This window comes from Typopeltis vanoorti, chromosome 6, assembly GCF_054136105.1.
Source record: "Typopeltis vanoorti isolate ZY-2024b chromosome 6, IOZ_Tvanoo_1.0, whole genome shotgun sequence".
Taxonomy (NCBI): domain Eukaryota; kingdom Metazoa; phylum Arthropoda; class Arachnida; order Uropygi; family Thelyphonidae; genus Typopeltis; species Typopeltis vanoorti.
The window spans coordinates 38,231,930-38,250,364 of NC_143554.1; the positions used below are offsets into that span (position 1 = coordinate 38,231,930).

Below are 18,435 nucleotides of genomic sequence, written 5' to 3' on the forward strand. Positions count from 1 at the left end.
CCCTGTAGTGGTTCTCAGTAAGATCTGCAAAATGTCCCTCTACAGCTGCAATCGCCTCTTGATTCGAAGAAAAACGCTGACCAGCGAGGAAGAATTTTAGTTTTGGGAAGAGATAGAAGTCAAAGGGAGCCAAATCTGAGGAATAGGTGGATGCTCCAACAATTTCTAGTGCAGATCCCATAATTTTCTTATTGCCAAAACACTTCTGTGGGCAGGTGCATTGTCCTGATGAAAGATGATTTTTTCCTTCTGCAAACCGGGTCTTTTCTCACGAATTTTTTCGTCTAGTCTGACTAAAAGATCGGAATAATATTCCCCGGTTATTGTTTTATCCTTTTCAAGATAATTAATAAACGAAATGCCTTTTAGCATCCCAAAACACCGATGCCATGACCTTTCCTGCTGATGGAACCGACTTTGTCTTCTTAGGCACTGAACAACCAGGTTCTGTCCACTGTTTTGACTGCTGTTGGATTCTGGTGTGTAATAATGAATCCAAGTCTCATCCATGGTAATACATCTACGCACAAAATCAGTTTTATTCTTGTTAAAACGCTCCAATCACTGTTAAGAAATTTTCATGCACGTTCGTTTTTGATCTGTTGTGAGCAAGTGCGGCACCCATCTTGCGCAAAGCTTTTTCATTTGCAATTCTTCATGCAAAATGTATCCTACACGTTCTTTTGAAACGCCTATAGTCTCAGCAATTTCACACACTTTGACTCGCCGGTCATCCAATGCCATATCGTGCACTTGATCAATGCTTTCTGGTGTTGTTACATTTTTTGGACGTGCTTCACGTGGATTATCTTCAAGACTGGTACGGCTACGTTTAAACTCCCCAGCCCACTTCTTAATTGTCGGAAAAAAAAACGAAGGAAAAGAGTGCCCATAAACTTCTATGAATTTAGAATGAATTTCTTTTGGCGTTAAACCTTCTTTTACAAAGAATTTTATAACCACACTTGACTCAATTTTATCCATTTCAAGTGATACAGACAACACTTTTGCTTCAGACAGCTGTATGAAACAAACTACTTGATAGAATGACTTGCACTTGCAATTTAACATGGATGCTTGTGACAGATGTACCAAATTAGATCTATCCCTCGCCGCCGCCTTAGCGGCATTCATTCTTAGCTTCCAAGGATGCCCTCTTGTCCTTTTCCCGCCCTCCATGAATTGAAAAAATAAAAATTCCATCAATTGAAATCCTGTATAACTATTTCATAAGTTTGTAATTATCAATCATATCACCCTTCTTTTCTCCTGTTTATTAGTGTCTACACTCTACAAATTCTCAATCTGTCTTCATAATCAGTATTCCACATTCTGATATCATTTTTAACACGCTCCTTTGCACCCTCTCCACTGTATTATAATCGCAACGGAGACGAGACCTGCGCACAATAGTTTAAGTGCAGTCTTATCAAGGCCTTGTAAAGAGCAAAATGACATCCTTATGTTTACATGCGAATATTTTTCAGTATTGCAATTATCTTTTGAGTTCTATTTGCAATGTTTGCTACATGCTCCCCCCCCCCCCCCCAGAACTTCAACTTGCTATCTACTAATACTCCAAGATCTCTGGCCTGATGAGTTCCTTCTAGCATAATCCCACCGATATAATACGACATTGGATATCTAACCATGCCGAAGTGAATGACTTTACATTTACTGACATTGAACTGACATCCATTTTCCCATGCCCACAATTCCAGCCTATTTAAATCATCCTGCACGTACTGTATAGCAGCAGCATTCCTGATTACCCTACCTATCTTTGTATCATATTGAACAAAAGTGTATTTCACACCGCTACATCGAACTTAATTTTCTATCACTGTCATGTTTTGGTTTTCAGTAAACTAATAGGTGTCAATTCTTCCTTGTACTCCGTTTGAAAGAAGAAAAAAAAGGAGGGGGAAAGCACGCACATCCAACATTTAAAATGCGTTTAATTTCTCCGTAAGTATTATGCAGATTTGTATTTAAATAAAGATTACGCAATACATGTTCGTCATAAAGCCTCAGTAGTTATTCACGATGCTTATTGGCTGAAAAGACTTGGGGTTGAGTTCCGTTTAGGACACGAAGAACCTTTAAGAGCGCTTTTTTTTTTTTACTGAGAAAATTGAGTTAGCCATACGGAGGTGGGCCGATTCCCCCCCCCCCCCCCGTTATAATTAGAAAAACCAATGACATTTGGTCTTAACGGCCCGTGACTATCACTGTATGAATGAATAAATCTTCCCTCAGAAGACAAATATCTTTAATAAAGTTCCCCTTATTTCTTAAAAGTAGTCGGTTCTTTTGTGATAAGAAAATAGGAGTAGTTGGTTTTACATTAATGACAGTTAAAGTGTTCTCTAAGTTTAAGACTTAAAAGTTCTTTACATTACGTTCATATCGAATGCAAAAGTGTATTCCATACAACCCACTCGGCTTTTTTCTCAACTTTTAATATTTATTTCTCAAATAAAATGTAGGATCCGGAAAGACAACTCTGCTCAATGCTTTGGGAGGACGTATCTATGTAGATTCCGGTAGCGTCACGATGAACGGCGAACTTCTTAACAAACAGCTAAGGAGGAAAATTTGTTACGTTTTACAACAGGATGTATTTTTTCCAGACCTAACACTACGGCAAACATTAATGGTAAGTTTTATTTTTTCTCTAATGACAAAGTTCGTATAACAGTAATCCTATTTATCTACTCTATAATATAAAATAAGTTTTTTTTTGTAATGTTTTTGTGTCACGTTTTTTGTGAAGTTATTTGAAACGTTTTGAAACTCAGGGGCTACCCGGAGTGTCGAGTCTTCAAAATTCGAGTCATCAGAATTCAAGGAGGGGGGAAAGCACGCACATCCAACATTTAAAATACATTTAATTTCTCGTAAGTATTATGCAGATTTCTATTTAAATCAAGATTACGCAATACATGTTCGTCATAAAGCCTCATTTTTATTTTGCTAAAATAGCCTTTGAGCAGAACACATAATTTGTGCACATGCTAAAACCAGACAAGATCTAAATTAGTGAAGAGACGTTCTATTGTAATAATGTATCAATCAAAAACTTATCAAAACTGGATATACTGATTACCAGTTCTTTTATGGTAACCTGATCATAGAATAAGTTTCATGCTCTTGTTAGGATTGCTTAGTAAAAGTTTCTCCGAAAAGAACTCTTTCCTTCCATAATTAGATTTCCGTTTCAGTTCCAGCCGTGGTTTCTCAGCAAGTATGTCAAGGCACTCCAGTCAAAAAATGTTTTGAGAAAAAACTCCAGGTTCACCGTTTGGCAAGAGAGCAGGTATAAAATTCGCAAAAATTAGACAGTATAATAATAAAATACGTTCCAATCCTATATGAAAAGTGTGAAACAGAAAATGTTTTTTGCACCAAACAATACCTGTGACTTGGTCTCTTGTAGATGTTTCGCCGTTAGGTGAAACATCTGCCCATTTATGCTTCTTTCGCATCTATAGAGTGCCAGCTTATCATCATCTGACATTATGGTATCACTCTTATGAATAGCCGACTTAGGCAAATCATCTAGTATTCTAAGTAAAATCCTAAAACTGTCGTTTCGTAACAGCATGTTTGTATAGTACGCTATTCATTACCAACAGTCTTGCCGTAGACATAATTTGTTTGTCTACTTTATTAACTTATCAAATTTCATCCGGCGCCCTCCTTTGATAAATTTCGCTCTGCTACAAGCCTTACAGCTTTCTACAAATAATGACTTAAAACCAGTGGTGGCCGGTGAAAATTTTAAGTGGGGAGAAATTTACATATTAAAAATTGCTTTATTAAAAACATTTCATCCTCACCACGAACAAACACCAATAAAAGTTTTGTATCAATAGCAATGACAAGCGCAAACGAATATCGGCGTTAGATCGCGATTTTGGGTTGCCAAGTGTTTATTTATATAATCAGTGATTTTAATAGTTGTTATGTTGAGAAACTTTGGTTTTGTAGTGTGGCAGCTAGATTAACTAGCAGAGACGTGTTTTTTTTTTTAAAGTCATTAAATTGCGGATTATACTGTATTCAAGAACATCAGCGAAGGTAAGTGGACTCTAATTGCAACGAGGGCGATTCGTTAGGCCTAACAGCCGTTAGAATCGCCATTGTTAGCGTATTTATTTCAGATCCATTTACTTGCGTTTATACGCAAACTGTCAGTGATGAATGTGTTAGATTTGGACGCCCTCACAGATTCGCTGGATGAAGAGCCAGCGCTCATACTTGTAAATAAACTTCAAAGGAAATTTAAGCTCAAATGGCCATCAAACTTGATAGATCCTGATATCATTATAGACTCTCTAGATAAAGGACTGGCTTTCAGCTTCGTAAAGAAACTCCTTAAGAAGTTCGAGCTTGAATGGCCAGGCTTCCTGAATCTTTACTCTTTACCCGAAACTGATGAAGATCAAAATGAAGACGTTCCTCAAATGGAGGAAAAACTAAGTCCAATTATCTCTGACTCTACTCATTCAGATCAAGAAGAGAGGCACGCGCGTAAAAAACGCAAAACTCTCGCCTCGGAGTCAGTAAATGAAAATGGCATGGATGAAGATGCCCCCAACCCAGATTCCTCTGCCTCCACCAATGAAAAGGTGCCTCCAGTCATTCTTAGGAAAAGCAGAGATGGACAGCCTTAAGAACCACCATGGCCAACCTGTAGATAAATTACTCCACTGCCAAGAACACAGAGGAGGGCATCAAAATTCAGCCCACTACAGTGTCTGACTACAGAAATATAACCAAGGAGTTGGACACAAGAGGTATACAATATCATACCTTCACACTTACCTCGGAGAAAAATTTTAAAGTGGTACTCCGAGGAGTATCTGAAGACATTGAAACAGTTGAAATAGCTGCTGACCTCAACATGCAAGATCTGCCTCCCATCAAAGTCAGTAGAATGTACAGATCTAACAAGACCCCTATGCCTCTAGTATTGGTGGAAATACACAACATCTATAAAGATATTTATAACTTGAAGACAATCTGTGGGCTTAAGGTCTCACCAGAGCCACTTAGGAAGAGGGCCTCTTCTGGGCAGTGCCATAGATGCCAAAAATTTGGTCATGCCCAGAAGTTGTGCAAAGCTCAATACAGATGTCTGAAATGCGGTGACACCCACCCCACATATACCTGCTCCAAGCCAAAAACCACCCCGGCTAAGTGTGCTAATTGTGGTGGCCCCCACCCTGCAAATTACAGAGGGTGCATTTGCCACCCAAAAAACAGACAAACTGAGTTAATCAATCAGTCTACCTCACTGACAGAAACGAAAGCCCCAGAAGCTCAAGTTCATCAGGCTCCTATTAGCTTGAACAAGATGACAGGTGTTCACCCACCATCAACTGAGCCCCCTAAGAAAATAAATCTTCAACACTAAACAAGAACATATGCTGATGTGGCTTGCCCCAAAAAAGCAATCCATGACCAGAATATGACAAATCCACATTCAAATATAACAGCCATCACCACCTCTTCTCTTGTAAATATGTTACAGGATTTCAGTAACGCAAATCCATCACTGAGCACTACAAAAAGTTTCTTGCAGCAAACACAGTTCATTTTATCTGCACTCTCCAATGCATAGGAAAAAATTTACCCCAGATTCTCTAATGATTATCTCATGGAATGCCAACGGCCTTAAAAATAAAATACTAGAAGTGCAGGAATTCAATGACAGATATAATCCGGATATATTATTAATTAATGAGACTCATCTAAGACCTGCTGACAATCCTAAATTCAAAGGATATCAACTCTACAGGAATGACAGACTGGATTACAGAGGTGGTGGCACAGCCATCCTCATTAAAAATCACATCAATCATGCTGTAGCCATTCCTACAACCACCAATCTCGAACTTACAGGTATCAATGTCATCACAAACTCTATCGGAAACATAAAAATATATTCTGCTTATAACCCACCATCAAAAACATTGCTGACCACAGATCTGGATGCTATCCTCGGCATTAAATTGCCGGTTATTATTGCCGGAGATTTTAACGCAAAACATCACGCCTGGAGCAGTAGGTCTATAAATAGGAATGGCCGCATCCTCTTTAACTACACAAGCTCAAATTGCGCAACTGTGGCTGGTCCCTCAGTGCAAACTCACCACAGTCCTACTGGCTCATCCGACGTCTTGGATATAGCTGTCCTTCAGAATGTCAATCTACAGTACTCCCTGGAATCATTGAATGAGTTATCATCAGACCACAATCCTATTCTGCTCCAACTGGGTTATCAGAGGGATCTTCCCCATTCGCCTCATACCTTCATTCCCTGGGGAAAACTATCCAAAATGCTTCCAAACTACATTGATCCCATCCCTCATATTAATTCCAAGGAAGAAATTGATTCTGCAGTCAATAAACTTACTGATCAAATCAACACAGCCATAGCATCTATCACCTCAAATTCAGTTGCCTTCAAGCCTAAACGACTACCAGATGACATAATGAACTTAATCAGGGAGAAAAATAAAGCAAGAAAAAGATACCACAACACCAGAGCACCCCAAGACAAGAAATATCTCAACAAAATGAACAGTGCAGTGAGAGATGCACTTAAAGACCATAGAAACAAACTATGGGAAGATAAATTAGCCTCCATTATCACCTGGTGATTAATCCGTTTGGAAGTTCCTGAGAAACATCAAAAACAAATCTCTTCCTCCTCTCAAATCTGACCTGAACATTGTTCACACAGATGCAGAAAAAGCCGAAACTATAGCTAAAAATTTAGAAAAAACAGTGTAGCCCTTCATACAATAATCTAAATTTCAATCATATTTACAAAGTCCACCGCCACGTCAGACACGTGTTAAAACGGCCTGATACCTGTACCAGCCAACTCACACCTACTTCCCCAGCTGAAATTTATGACATTATAAAGAATTTAAAGAATAAAAAGGCTCCTGGACTCGACGGTATCTCCAACAAAGTTATAAAACTTCTACCTCGAAAAGCTATTGTTCATTTGGCAAACATAATCAACTCCATACTTCACTACAAGTATTTCCCTTCCTACTGGAAATTGGCGTACATTGTTCCAATTCATAAACCTGGAAAGGATCCCACTTTGCCACAGAATTACAGGCCAATCAGTCTCATCTCTAATCTCGGAAAAATTGCTGAGAAGGTAATTCTTACTAGGCTTCAAGATTCTGTACTCCGGTTAAACGTCCTGCCTGAGGAGCAGTTTGGCTTCAGACAGTTGCATAGTACCACACAACAAATACACAGATTGGTGTAACATATCATTACAGGTTGTAACTGGCGTCAATGCACTGGGGCTGTTTTCCTAGACTTAGCCAGTGCATTTGACAAGGTTTGGCATTATGGCTTGCTATACAAGCTTATATCATCCGGTGTTCCAATCGGAATCATTCAACTCATCAAGACGTACCTCTGCGATAGGCGCATGCAAGTGAGATTAAGTGGAGTAGTGTCCTCACAGAAACACATCTTGGCTGGAGTTCCACAAGGGTCCTTACTAGCACCAATCCTATTCTCCTTATACCTGCATGATATACCACACAACCCATTATCTTCAATTAAAGCTCTTTACGCTGATGACACAGCGATATTGGCCAGATCATTAAAGCCTCACTTAGCCATCAAGAAACTGTAAGAAAACCTACTGCAAATAGAACAATATTTTGCCAAATGGCGACTCCAGGTGAATCCTCAGAAGAGCACAGTCGTCTTATTCTCTAGAAGATCAGTGCTTCCCAAAGAAGATATTCTCCTCTTTAACACAAAAATTCAGTGGAAAACAGAGATCAAGTATCTCGGTGTAGTAATGGACAGTAAACTGACTTTCAACTCCCATATCAAGACTCTCTGTGCAAACACATCAAAAACCATAGCCCAGCTCTATCTGCTAATAAACAGAAACAGTAAACTGAGCACCAGAATCAAACTTCTCATATACAAACTGATGGTTCGTCCAATACTCATCTATGCCTCACCGGCCTGGAGCCATACTTCAAACTCAAATATCATTAAATTACAACGCATTCAGAACAAGTGTCTTAGAATGATCCTGGGCGTTCCATGGTTCATCCGAACTGTCCAACTGCACCGCGACACGGAGGTCCCCTATATCTACACCTTCATGCAGACTATAGCAACCAAATTCTTTTCAAAAGCAACTGTGCATCCTAACAGACTGATCCAACTGGCCGCTGACTATGATGCAATGGACTATTCTAAGCACAAAAGACCTAAAGCCATCCTCAACCCCCTCACTGAGGATTAATCTCCTAGCCCACTCAGGGCGAGCAATATAGCTCATAAACTCTTTCTACTCGCAGTCTCTATTAAGATAGTCGGGAATACGAAAAGCTTTTGCTTCACCCGTTAAGCCAGTAATGTTACTAGTTGGCGTTAGATCGCAGTGCATTTGTTTCGTGTAACAATAATTGAAAAAATATAATCCTTTTCATATTTTCAACAGTGACACTCGTCATATTTCAGCCTTGTATCTATAATAAATAAATAAATAAATTATATGTTATTTTAACAAAATAAGATTTACAAAAAATAGTTCACCACACACACGCACCAATAATAAGCGTTTCATATCCCACAGAAATAACGTGCGTAAGGATACTAAAAATACACTGCCGTTTGGGCAGTGTCTGAATGACATAACGTGCAATGACAAGCGCAAACGAATATCGGCGTTAGATCGCAGTGCATTTGTTTCGTAATCTTAAGTGTTAATCGAACAATTCCAATTATTAACTATTCAATCAATGTCAAAACATAAGCTGTAACCTTTAACATGTTGTACTGCATTTATACAATGTTGTAAGCATTGTTTTTATTTATAAACACAAACAAAATTTAAAATTTTCATTTTTACCTTGGGGGGTTCTGCAGTGTCGCACTGCTTAAAACTCGTCTCTTTGCCATTCTTCCATGGGGTATCACAACCCAGTCAACTTTACGACTAGCAAAGCACATTCCCGTTCATCTCTCCCACACAACGAAGATCACATTTCAACTTCTCTTACCTTTAAAATGCCTAGTCCTCAAACAAGATCAGAAGTATCTTTTTGAGCATTTACTGGCATTTCAGTATTTTGTCAGATTTGAGATAGCGTGCTAAACAGTTCCTCATAAACTATTGATACTATTCTGAAGAGGACAATTCGATTAATTGATGGTCTCACTCTCTCTCGCAGATTCACTCCGCCAAAAGGTGAGATATCCCTCATTTTTCCACTTTCTCGAAACTTACAAGAAGGCAGTCTGCAATTGGTACGCATTCAGTTGGTTTACTATAGCTTATTGAATCAACGTCCCTGTTTATTTCACTTACTGTATTCTCTGAAACATTTCTTACCTAATCTGCAAGGACTACATCCTCCAGCTGTCTTCCGTTGTATTCTGTGTTCGTTCGCAACCCCCTTAAGTTGGCATACAGCACTAATGTGCTATGGTTCTGTAACTCCAGTATTGGATTGATATATGTATAGAAATAATACGATTGCTTTTTAGTGTTATTCGGGTGAAGATCTGTGAATCAGGTTAGATCAAAATAACCTGTTTACAAACTGTTTAGTGGGTATTTTTTAAAACAAATATGATTAATGGCTTTTATTGATATTGTGATGCAATACATTTTTACTTTGATTAAATAAGATATCCTCAAATGAAATATAACCTGAAACTTATCATAATGTACACCTTGTCCCTAAGGATAAAAGGAATGCTCGTAGAATGAGAAATTTTTTCCGGAAATCTTCTTAGTAGGAATTAAGATTACTTTTAGAGAAATCGAAATATGGATTTAATAGAAGTTATTTTATATTTTAATAAATGGGCATGAATTTCATTACAAATGTTTGGTTTTCAAAGTAGTGTCATGAGACCTAATATTACGATTATTCCGGATTACTTTAGAAAGAAGGTATCTTTTGAGTGGGACATTTCTATTTTCTAATTACAAACCAGGAAGGTTTGTAATTTGACAATAATTGTATATGATTGAGTTTTAGAACTGTAAAACCGTTAACAGAGGAGTGCTATTACCAGTGTTGATAATAGAAATCAATAATAGTGTACTTTTATCCATTTTGATAACAGAGCACTTGGATTGAAATATAATTCAATAAATAAAATCCTTACTTGAGCGAAAATCCACACAAAGCAGTTTTCGTTCCGAAAACTTATTTTACATCAGAAACCGACTTACAGTGTGATTGAGTAAATAATCAAATTCAGAGCTATACACACAAATCAAAGATAACTTTGTGTTACCAAGTTTCTGAAACGAGCCTCTAAACACACCCGTTTCCAAAGATCTCTCGGCTTTTAGGTTTGTAGATGGCATGGTTAGTAGAGTGGTCACGTACCCTCTGTTTAACCAATAACTACTTTCAATTTCGCTATGGTTGTAGATATTTGTAAGCGTTCTTAAGCGGGAGACTAAACACTGGTTATTGGAGGCCCGAAATGGATTGAAAATGTTCCATGTTAACCTTTTAAAGCAGGATTTATGGATTAAGTAAAAGTAATTAACACGTATAATTAAAAAAAAAACTTAGACCATCAACAGTGAGCTAAAGATTTTAATTTATTTTAATTTTTGAAATGTTTTATTTTATTATTATTATTATTTTACAGAAGGCTAAGGTTTAAGTTGTTGTCCTTTTTAATGCAGAACGTTACGTAATATCTACTAACATTTCGGTCAGCTAAACCTGTCTCCATCGGCAGCGATTATATAGTGTGATCGATTATATAGGGGACAGCGATTATATAGTGTGATCTCATGCGTTATATTATGAGTGCCATTCCTAACGGTCTAAACATAATTTCTGTGGCAGTTTATCATAAGAAGCTGACCTGAAACATTAATTTATTAAATGTGAAATAAGTGCTATTAAATTACCGATAGTAATGCCCATATGAAAATCCAACATGTAATTTAATCCCTCCCACCAATAAAATCAACACATAAATAGACCCAAAGAAATTTATTAAGCAATTTTATAAGCTAATAATTGCACGCAATTACCGAAGCTGAATTAGTCCCGCTGTTTTAACTTCTAATTTGGAAGTTGTTGTTTTTTTTTCACCGATTGTTATCAGCAAGAAAATCAAGCTGAACGGAGCGTAATCATATATTTTAAAAGGCCATCAAAACCACGAAAACCACGTAGACGGAATCTTCCATTATTCATCGTCTGTCTTGAGACTAATAGGGAAAGAAGCGAAAAATTATAGCTGCACTGCATAAGCATGTAAAGAAACATTCCAATCCAAAAAGGATACGAAATTACGCAGCTGTCATCTTATACAGAAAAATAGGAAAACAATGGTTTTGGCAACTACAGATTTAATAGGTCTCGGTCACTCTCTCTCTCTCTCTCTCTGTGTGTGTGTGTGTGTGTGTGTGTGTGTGTGTGATGTTTATATAGTGAGGTTTCAGTGTAACTTCTTGTCATAATGATGATTGATGTTGAACATCGGTACGTTTTCAATGACCTTTATCTGTTTGCCGCCTGTTTCTTTTTGTTTTTCCAACTTTTTTTTTTTTAATCCATAACCTTGCATGTCCTTGAAATAGACTTTGAATCGCTGTACTGGGACACCCACCGTGTTAGGGGTGGCAACAAGTTCTGGAGACGTGTCTCCTATGACAAAATAGGCATTGAATAAGTGAGTTGCCACTGCGACAGTAAACCTCAGCCCGATTCACAATAGCGCAGAGACACGAGAACACGTGGCAGATACGGTCAAGCACTTTATCTCATTACTTTCTTCTGGGCGACTGGAAGGGTGCATCGTAAATCAACGGACGTACAAAAACCTGTATGCTTATGCTCACTGCGTTTATGGTTATTCCCAGACACCAAAACCACCTTGGAAGATTTATCTGCATACCGTTTTCCTCTATGAAATGCTGTCAAATTCAGAACCCTCCCTTGACCTACGAATCAAGGGAAGATTCCGATTTGCCTTCCAGCAATATCATAACCTTTTTTCTCCCTTCTTTTCCTACTGCAAATTAGAGAACTCGTTATTTGCAATTCCACGGTACATAAAAATAGCAGAAATCATTTAATCGTCCCACAGTTCAGTAAAAAGATATTTTCCATGTTATACATTTCTGTATATATCACGCATAAACTCAGCGGGTAGCAACCCTTTTCCCCTAGTAGACTACAACAGGTCTTCACTTGGACTTATAGGACTAAGCATGCTGTTATTTATTTATTCAGCATTCTGATAAATACTTCACAAGAACTGAAAAGTGTGTCCGGTTTCACAAAATCAAAAAATTCTACTCGGATTTTTTTTTAAATTACATTTCTCCCATTTCTCACTGCTATTAACGAGAGGGCGCTTCTTTCATTATTACTCGGGTTAAAATTATTGTACGACAAAATAATACTAGGTAAATGTAAATTAGTGCGGAATTCCATCCTTATATGTAAGGGTGTTTCATTATGAAGGAGAATGAATAAGCAAGTAGATTAATAGTCAAGTTAAGAATATTAAGTTAAAAAAAAGAGAGTTAAAATTTCCTGTAACAGAAGAATCAGTTCGTTTCACTTATAAGTGATCATTAACTATATGCATACTAAAAACAGTTCATCATTACTACTGCTGTTTATAGCGGAATATTCTGAATGACACACTTTCACGCGTATTTTATGCACGCTAGAATAAATTTTCAGTTTCTCAACTTCGGTAGTGCGAAGAATAACTTGCAGTGCTTTTGAGAGCTTATTGACCCCCCCCCCTTCCAAGCCAACGACGATGTTCAATTACAGCACTTAGCTGGTATCCACAAATGACTTTCAAAGTATTCATGAACTAATAATACTAATTAAGAATGCAGCAAGCAGACCACGTTTTAAAGGAACAGTGAACGCATGGCTTATTTAATATAAAAGCCATGTGTTCAGATGATCAGATCGAAGAGACCTTTACAATGGGGTCATAATAACGATAGCAATCCTTTAACGAAATAAAATATTGCTGTATCGTAGTTAAGATATTAGACTAGGAATTAATTTGTATCAATGCATGTATCGAAGATCGTGCTTTAAAGTACCTTAATACCTGATATTGCCCCACTGATCACTCAGAGAACTCCATGGCGAATGCCATAAAAGGTCCGTAACTACCAATCTCTGGATGTTCTTAGCCCAAGTATACATTTTTTATTTTAGTGAGAAAGTAATTTTATTTTATATTTCTTTTATAAAATATTTAATCGCCAAAATATTACCTTTTAAGATTTTCTCTCTCCAGTAAATAATGGATTTTTGTTTTGAAATTGTTCCGAGGGCTGAATGCAACCTCAAGTGTTTGTTATTCCCCACCGAGAAGTGCTGTCGCGTTCGTTTGCGAATGCAAATATAGGAACAGAATCACCAGGTAGGTGATCCAAACAGATAAGACGCAGCACTAAACTAGGCTATTTTTATGCATTCCTTATTACGAAATAAACTCATTGTAATGCAAAACATGAAAAACCGAAGATGACAAATTACTTTTACTTGCTCTGTTCAAGGTCATTTACTAATTTTAAGGAGCACGGAGAGACAGATTGCTGCAACTAATGTTGCTGCTTGAAGTTATATTTAGCTTCTCTGATACTGATGTCATTCTAGTTTTTGTGCAATGGATTCTTAAAAAGAAATCCCATATGTAAAACAAGGTAAGGAAATGACGGTGGTGCGTTTCGTAAGCGCATTCTGATATAGCGACATCATTCACTCCCACTGCAATTCAACAAAAAAGTTTTGACACAATGTGCTGACACGATATTGTTCATTATCCATTTAACAAGAGAGAATTAATACAACTGCTTCGAACTGCCTGTAAAATGATCAGGCTTTATAAATTAGATTGAGGGAACATTTAAAAAATATTTAAGTTCTAGTCAGCGTGGAGTTATTACTTTGTACCTTTTCGAAACGTTTGCCAATTTTTTTTTCTTTCAAATATGAAACGAAAACTAAGATGGGTCGACAAATTTTCGTAAGGATTTCATATACCTAATTTTACTAGAATTTGGAAATAATTCATTAAAATAACAAAAAAAAAATGTCGCTACTGAAAATTGCCATTAGCGAAATAACAGAATCAAGAACAGTATCACAAATTACACGCCGCCCAAGAAGCAGCATCTAATTTTCAGTACCTCCAGGTGCGCTTCATAAAACTCTCAGGAAATGATTGAGTATAAGGTTGTTCTTATTGAAACTGGTGCTACTTCACAGCTGTTTCCTTTGAAGAATTGTTCATGTTTGTAACAGCAAAGACGGATAATTATTTTATAACATTTTATTTTCTCTTGTGATTAATGAATGGCGAGATGTGATTGTAAAAACTTGATATAATTCATATCAATTTACCTTCTGTAAATTTAGAAATGTTGGTGAGCGAGGAGATCATAAAAATACTTCCACGTCTTCCAACCTTTTCTGTCTACTGTATGCTCGAAGTAACCGAGCTTACAAGAACAGAATTTGATAGACTGATAGAAACTCTAGCCCACGATTGTAGCTTATGTAGGGGATTTTGACAAGAGAGAAGGAAGTACATAAGTTGATGTTATCATCTCATTTCTTTTTTTAAGGATTGATTTTGGATATTTGTTCCAAGCAGACTGAAGATATAAGAATCTCGACTCCACTGAAATTCAAATATATTCCTTCTGCTTGCAACAACAGTAACAAGGCTACATATTTAGAAGGATGCCATATGAATTATAACTGGATAACTATTGTAGAACTTCTCAATTATAATGCCATTTAATTCTTCAATTTGGCTATTGAAAGAGCAGATCTTATGCACTCCAAAATTTTGAATACACCAAATTTTTAGAAGTGGTGAGAATTTAGGTGAATATCAGCAAAGGTCGACTTGTAATAGATCAATAAGCTTAAAGAATCATGAGGTGCTCTCGTAATGAGGATATCCATTTGCTGGACTCGATCTCGGCGATCATTTTAATATGAAGATGATGTTTTATTATCCAAGAAAAGTGGAAAATATATTGATGCTTGGGCCAAACAGCAAATGTATTACAACATATTTCAACTAAAGGCGGGTATGAGTAGTACCGGCAGAAAAGATGCTTCATGTAAAACTTGGCCAGTGTGTTGGAGGAGGGAAGAAATGGTCTTACTCATCGATTTGTTTAAACATCTTTTTCCTTTCAGTTAACCAGAGCGGATAGCGAATGAAACAAACTGATAATATTTAGAGAAAAAGTCTTTTTTTTTAAAAAAAAAAAAAAAAAAAAAAAAACGTTTCATGAAGCTTTTTGTTTGGATAAAAAATCCTGGATTCGATTTCCATATGGACGAGAAGGACTTTTATCAAAGCTTTTCGACGAAAGATGAGTAAGCTGCTCTCATGCTGAGATGAAGGTTCCCCCTTCCCACGGAGAAAATCGGATTTTTCATCCCGCAAAACAGGAAAAACCGGCCACGAGAACATATGCGATTCACACAAGCAATTATATATTTAGGCATAAGACAAACCAACTTATCTTCAAATTATGGGTACAAAAGCCAATAAGGACAGCTCGTGAGGGGATTATTTTTATTATTTCTCAACATAATCTCCTTCCCTTTCAACACATTTTCTCCACCGCCAGAGTAACAAGTTTTTCAATGTCATCGTATTAAACTTCAGGTCGTTTTTGGGACCATTCATTCGTTTCTGCTTTGACTTGTTCGTCATTTTCAAAATGGATATCTTGTCATCTGTTCTCTCTCTCCTATTTTTTTTTCTTCGGGAATACCAAATGATCTGTGTACCGTCTTTTATACCCCTATATTTTGCTGATTTTTCCCTAGTTCCCTACTACACTAGATGTATTCATTTCCATATTTAATATGCTGCCTTCCCTAAAATTGCATGACATATTAAGAACTGAGCTTATTATCTATGTTGAAAACGGTGTTTTATATCCCTTCACCTAATAATGAAGTCAGTACATATATTATGGTTTTCATAATAATAGTAAACTCGCTCTGTAATCAGAGGCAAATAATAGTAGCTGCATGATAAGCGCCATTACATTTGATCTCTGTGTTCAACACAGTGCTTTCTGCCTTTTTAAACATTTGTTATTTTACTAATAATATGAATATAATAATTATGTGTGAACTTATGTGTGTGTGCGAGCTGCTTTCAGATGGGCGCAATCAGGTATTTTTTAATCGTTGAAGCATAATGTTTTTTGTCAAGATGTCATTAACTTAAGAATCATTAATTATGGTGCCATTAAACCGAAAATATGAAAGTCGATTTTTTTTCACTGGTTAATGTCAAATATTTCGTAAGTTTTCCAATAAATGAATTGAACATATTTATCTGTTTACAAATTACCACTAAACTACAGTAGACAATTGCACAACTGAAGGAAATTTCCTTTAATCTAAATTTCCATTCCTCGTTGCTTTGTTACAAAACAGCTTTGCACAAATTTCCACAACTATCAATAACGCTTTTAGAAAAACAAAAATGCCAACTATCTCTTCAGATGCATTTTGGCAAGAAAAGTTTGCAGAAATGTTGATAATTGCAGTTCTAAATATAGTCAGCTATGTTTAGTAGACGTACCTTTCTATTAAATGAATACTGGGCAGGTTAAACAAGCACTCCTAGCTTACTGAATTAGTCTAACACCAGTTTCCTTGGCTACAATAGCTATTTAGATCTTAAGTCCGGCATTACAACAATGCCGGACTTGGTCTCGTTGTGAATTGGTCAAGTGTAGTTATATTCTGTAAAGATTATATCATTGGTTTATATATGAAATATTCTTACGCATGGAAACGAAGGGTTGAAGCCATTATTTCACATAAGCAGAAACATTTGTTATTAGCCTCGTTGCGTGATCTTGGAGAAGTTTTCTGCAACTCAAATTAAGCACCGATTAAATATTCTTAATTGAAAAATGACCTTAATGGTTTTACCAAAGATTAGCGCTATAATACACCCAGTTTTCGAGGACAAACGTGCTTAGCCGTAATGCCAACCCCCACTTTTACGTAACAAACTGGTCTCTCGAGACACTCTTCACAAGGTCAAGGTCAGTGAAGGTTTTTACACTGCGATTACAGCAAAAGATCTTCAAGGAGAAATATATCTTTAGGAAGGAAATGTCATATTCAATCTGACTTATCATCATAGTTCGATAAGAGTAACAGGGGCAGTTTTTCTTCATAAAAGACCTTTTGAATTGAAGAGCAGTATAAACAGTGGAAAATGCATTTAAAATTAAAAGGATATGTTTGAAATCTAATTGAGACTTAAGGGAACGTACAGTTATTTATATTTCATCCATTGTTCATCTTTTCGTATTGAGTTAAGCAGTCTTTATTGCAATTTCCAGTTGTGCATTATGTCGAATGATGGCATTCATTTCTTATTTCTTTCATTGAAATGAAAGAATTCTGGAACTGGAAAAACAATACTTGTGGATTGTTCTGCAAATTTTGCCGATGCTGCCCGTCACTAACTGAGAATTCGGCGTAATAATCAGAGCATAAAATCTTACTTCATGTCGGCCTCAATCTGGCTGAAGAGGTAATGTCACTTATGGTACTACTCTGTAGTGCTATATTGTTAATTTTTTTTTTCCTAGTAAAATCTTCGTGATCATCATTCCATTGTTCCAACAAGATAAACTCTTTGATCAGTTGAATTAAGGTTTCCGATTCTTTCTTATCGCTTACAGATTTTTGTCCTTGGCTTTGCCATTGTGGACCTCTAAAGTTTGTTTATCCCTTTGTTTTTGCTGAGCCTGATAAAGGTTCTTCTGATGGTCAGAATCTTTCATATTTTGTGGAATTACCCAAAGCAAACACGTTCGCACCATTAAAGAAACAATGGTCATATTATATGTTCTTGGGCATCTTGCAAAAATATACTTCCTAAACGTTCAAATTTCATTCATCTTGAAGGCTTCGCATACCAAGTCTGGACTTGATTGATGGATAGAGCCTCCATTGTCTTATCCAAAACCCATAACATGCTTCTCTTGCTGGTAATGCTAAATCTATAACTTTATGTAAGCAACTCTGTTTATCTGATTTCCGCTGTAGCCCTTTGTGCAGATTGGTAGATCGTATGCAAATAATAATTTTACCTCTTTCGTCATTAATGGCATCCCAAACACTGCTTATCATAAAAAAAAAAAAGGAGAGAAAAAAATGACCTTTAAACGAAGCCCATTACCTACCCTAGGACGTAATGAATTTTCATAAGTGCTTCTCAAATTAAGTGAGGTTTTAATCGCTATTCCATTGCACTTTGTCGAAGTCCTCTTCCAAAAGTGGCTCAAACAATTAATCCAACAAAAAAGTACTTAACTGCATAAATAAAAAAATAATGATTCTG

At 36.7% G+C, this 18,435-nt stretch overlaps 1 protein-coding gene across 1 annotated transcript in view; it reads left to right on the forward strand.

Annotated features, from left to right (window-relative positions):
- The window catches only part of LOC150105389 (uncharacterized), a 243,796-nt gene that overhangs the window by 73,635 nt on the left and 151,726 nt on the right, over positions 1-18,435 (forward strand). The window contains exon 5 of the mRNA XM_090393946.1: positions 2,490-2,659. Coding sequence (XP_090250072.1) covers positions 2,490-2,659 — 170 coding nt within the window. The remainder of the gene's footprint in view (positions 1-2,489; positions 2,660-18,435) is intronic.